This window comes from Saccostrea echinata, unplaced genomic scaffold, assembly GCF_033153115.1.
Source record: "Saccostrea echinata isolate AGI-Se365-2 ecotype Australia unplaced genomic scaffold, CSIRO_AGI_Sech_v1 ptg000002l, whole genome shotgun sequence".
Classification (NCBI taxonomy): domain Eukaryota; kingdom Metazoa; phylum Mollusca; class Bivalvia; order Ostreida; family Ostreidae; genus Saccostrea; species Saccostrea echinata.
The window spans coordinates 8,289,343-8,291,436 of NW_026889751.1; the positions used below are offsets into that span (position 1 = coordinate 8,289,343).

At 34.9% G+C, this 2,094-nt stretch overlaps 1 protein-coding gene across 1 annotated transcript; it reads right to left on the reverse strand.

Annotated features, from left to right (window-relative positions):
- Positions 1 to 432: 432 nt before the first annotated feature.
- Positions 433 to 1,288, reverse strand: LOC133199942 (uncharacterized). Its single transcript, XM_061335738.1, has 2 exons — positions 930 to 1,288; positions 433 to 839 (listed from the first exon to the last, which is right to left on the reverse strand). Exons 1-2 carry the CDS (start codon positions 1,273 to 1,275, stop codon positions 709 to 711), a joined length of 477 nt encoding a protein of 158 aa, XP_061191722.1. The 5' UTR covers positions 1,276 to 1,288; the 3' UTR covers positions 433 to 708.
- Between the last annotated feature and the right edge of the window lie 806 nt (positions 1,289 to 2,094).

Below are 2,094 nucleotides of genomic sequence, written 5' to 3' on the forward strand. Positions count from 1 at the left end.
AAGGAGGGAACTGCGCAAAGCATTTTATAGGGAGTAGTTGTTATTGTAAGTGTCTTTATAATTGAAGATAGGTTCAATTCACAATTGTACCTATCTTTAAATCCATTATACCTATCTTTAATTCATGGCATTTGTACCTATCTTCAAATCAATTGTACCTATCTTCAAATTAATTGTACCTATCTTCAAATGAATTAAAGATAGGTAAAATTGAATTAAACCTATCTTTAATTTATTTGAAGATTAGGTACAATTGATTTGAAGATAGGTACAATTAATTAAAGATAGGTTCAAATATTTGAATATATGTTAATTTGGCGTTCCATACTGCTTTGCTTTATGAGCAAAATGCACGGGCAGTTTACAATAGGTTCCAAAACAGAATACTAGTATAAGAAAGATACATGCTATAATAATCAAACTTCAGTTTATTTAGGATATCAGTATATGTAACAGAAGTTCCTTCAATTCAAGAGTTCATACAAAAATTTTAGAGACTATGTACAATTTTTTTCCCGATATATAAAAAATCTTAGATGAACGTTAGATAAATTGGTAAGCTTCAAAATTTAATGTTAATAAATGATTTTAAAGAACGCAAACTAGGCAAGTCAATTAAAGAAAGTAATAAAAATATTTTAAAGGAATTGCCGATTATGGACATCTGTTGTCCTTTAACAAGTATATTTGCGAGTCCTTTAATTCCGTTTATCCTTCACTGAAATATCGGCTTTGAGCTGTCTGTGGTCTTTTTGCTGCAATTTTTCGCTTCTGCAGCACCGCTTCCCTTCTAATCTTTGCTTTCTCCAGTTTTTCCATCAATCTTTTGTCTCTTGCCTCTGCAATTAAACACAAAATATCACAACACTGTACTGAAGATACTAGTAATGCTAGAACCTGAGAGAGAGAGAGAGAGAGAGAGAGAGCACCTTTCCACTTGTCATAATCCTCTTGAACTAATCTGGTAGAAGTGATCTTGATGGGTGGAAGTTTTGCCGGAAGAGCAGACTTAAAGTCAAGGTTGAAAGCTATTCCATCTTTTTTCTTTACAACATCAGAAATTTCATCTCCCTGAGCAAGGTTTGTATAAGCCTTCTCACGTTCTGACGATGTAGAGCTAAACATTAACCACGGGAGAGGCTTGTTCTGAATAGATTCCTCCAGTACTTCGTTTTTCAGCTCTCTTTCTATTTTCTTGTAAGCTTCTTCTTCTTCGTCGGTCATAATGCCAACTTTGTTACTTCGCTTCCGCATGCAGCTATGGAGAAGACCCATTTTGACGATGAACACTGGTGTATGTTCAACAACAATGTAACTAGGTCTACGGTGTCGTCATGACTATTATGACGTCATACAATTATGACGTTATAGGAGAGTTTAGCTGCTAGCGTTATGGTTTTATATTTTAGTCTTTGACCATAACGCTACAGATCCCTTATTGCAAATATTGTGCCACTTTCCAGCATTGGTCAATCAACGACCTGTCATCCCCTAATTCTAGACATATTCTGTAACCAACCTTTATATTTATCCACCTCCTAACCGTTTATAGTCGTCTCTACAGACCAATAAACTCGCTTGTTGTGAATTTGATGCCATCCGACATTTCCATAACTGAGATATATACGGAGCGTAGGGGGATGTTAAGGTAGTATGGGATACCTCCACGTTATGACGTATTTCCGTTTGAAGTATTGTTTTGATTTGCATGAGTGCTTATTATCGGGTCAAAATTTGTAGTTACACCGTTGAAAAGAACACTATGAAGCCTATTTCAATGCAAGTTCTCACAAGTCGGCATTTTAAGTAAAAACAGACAAAAAAATCGCAAGTATATAAATTTACTTATAATTGTACAACGGACATTTAAAAAAGCAAACCCCTGTAAAAGGTAGTTTCAACATTGCTGCTTTTGAACACTTTTAAGCAAAAACTGTATTTCAATTGTTTGAGTAACTGTACAGCACCTTGTGTGCGGTGAGGCATGGATAAGTGCGATTACTTCACATTGTGCTGAATTATCACCAATCAATTATCACGTTAACCACAGCTGGACTTTTTTGTTATTTAATTCAAGAAGTAACTGTTTGGTCA

Bases quoted from the DNA above. Each gene is read 5' to 3' on its own strand.
- LOC133199942 (XM_061335738.1), bottom strand. From the start codon at position 1,275: ATGGGTCTTCTCCATAGCTGCATGCGGAAGCGAAGTAACAAAGTTGGC. The intron at 840-929 runs GTGCTCTCTCTC...GTTTAATTGCAG, and splicing joins GGATTATGACAAGTGGAAAG to AGGCAAGAGACAAAAGATTG.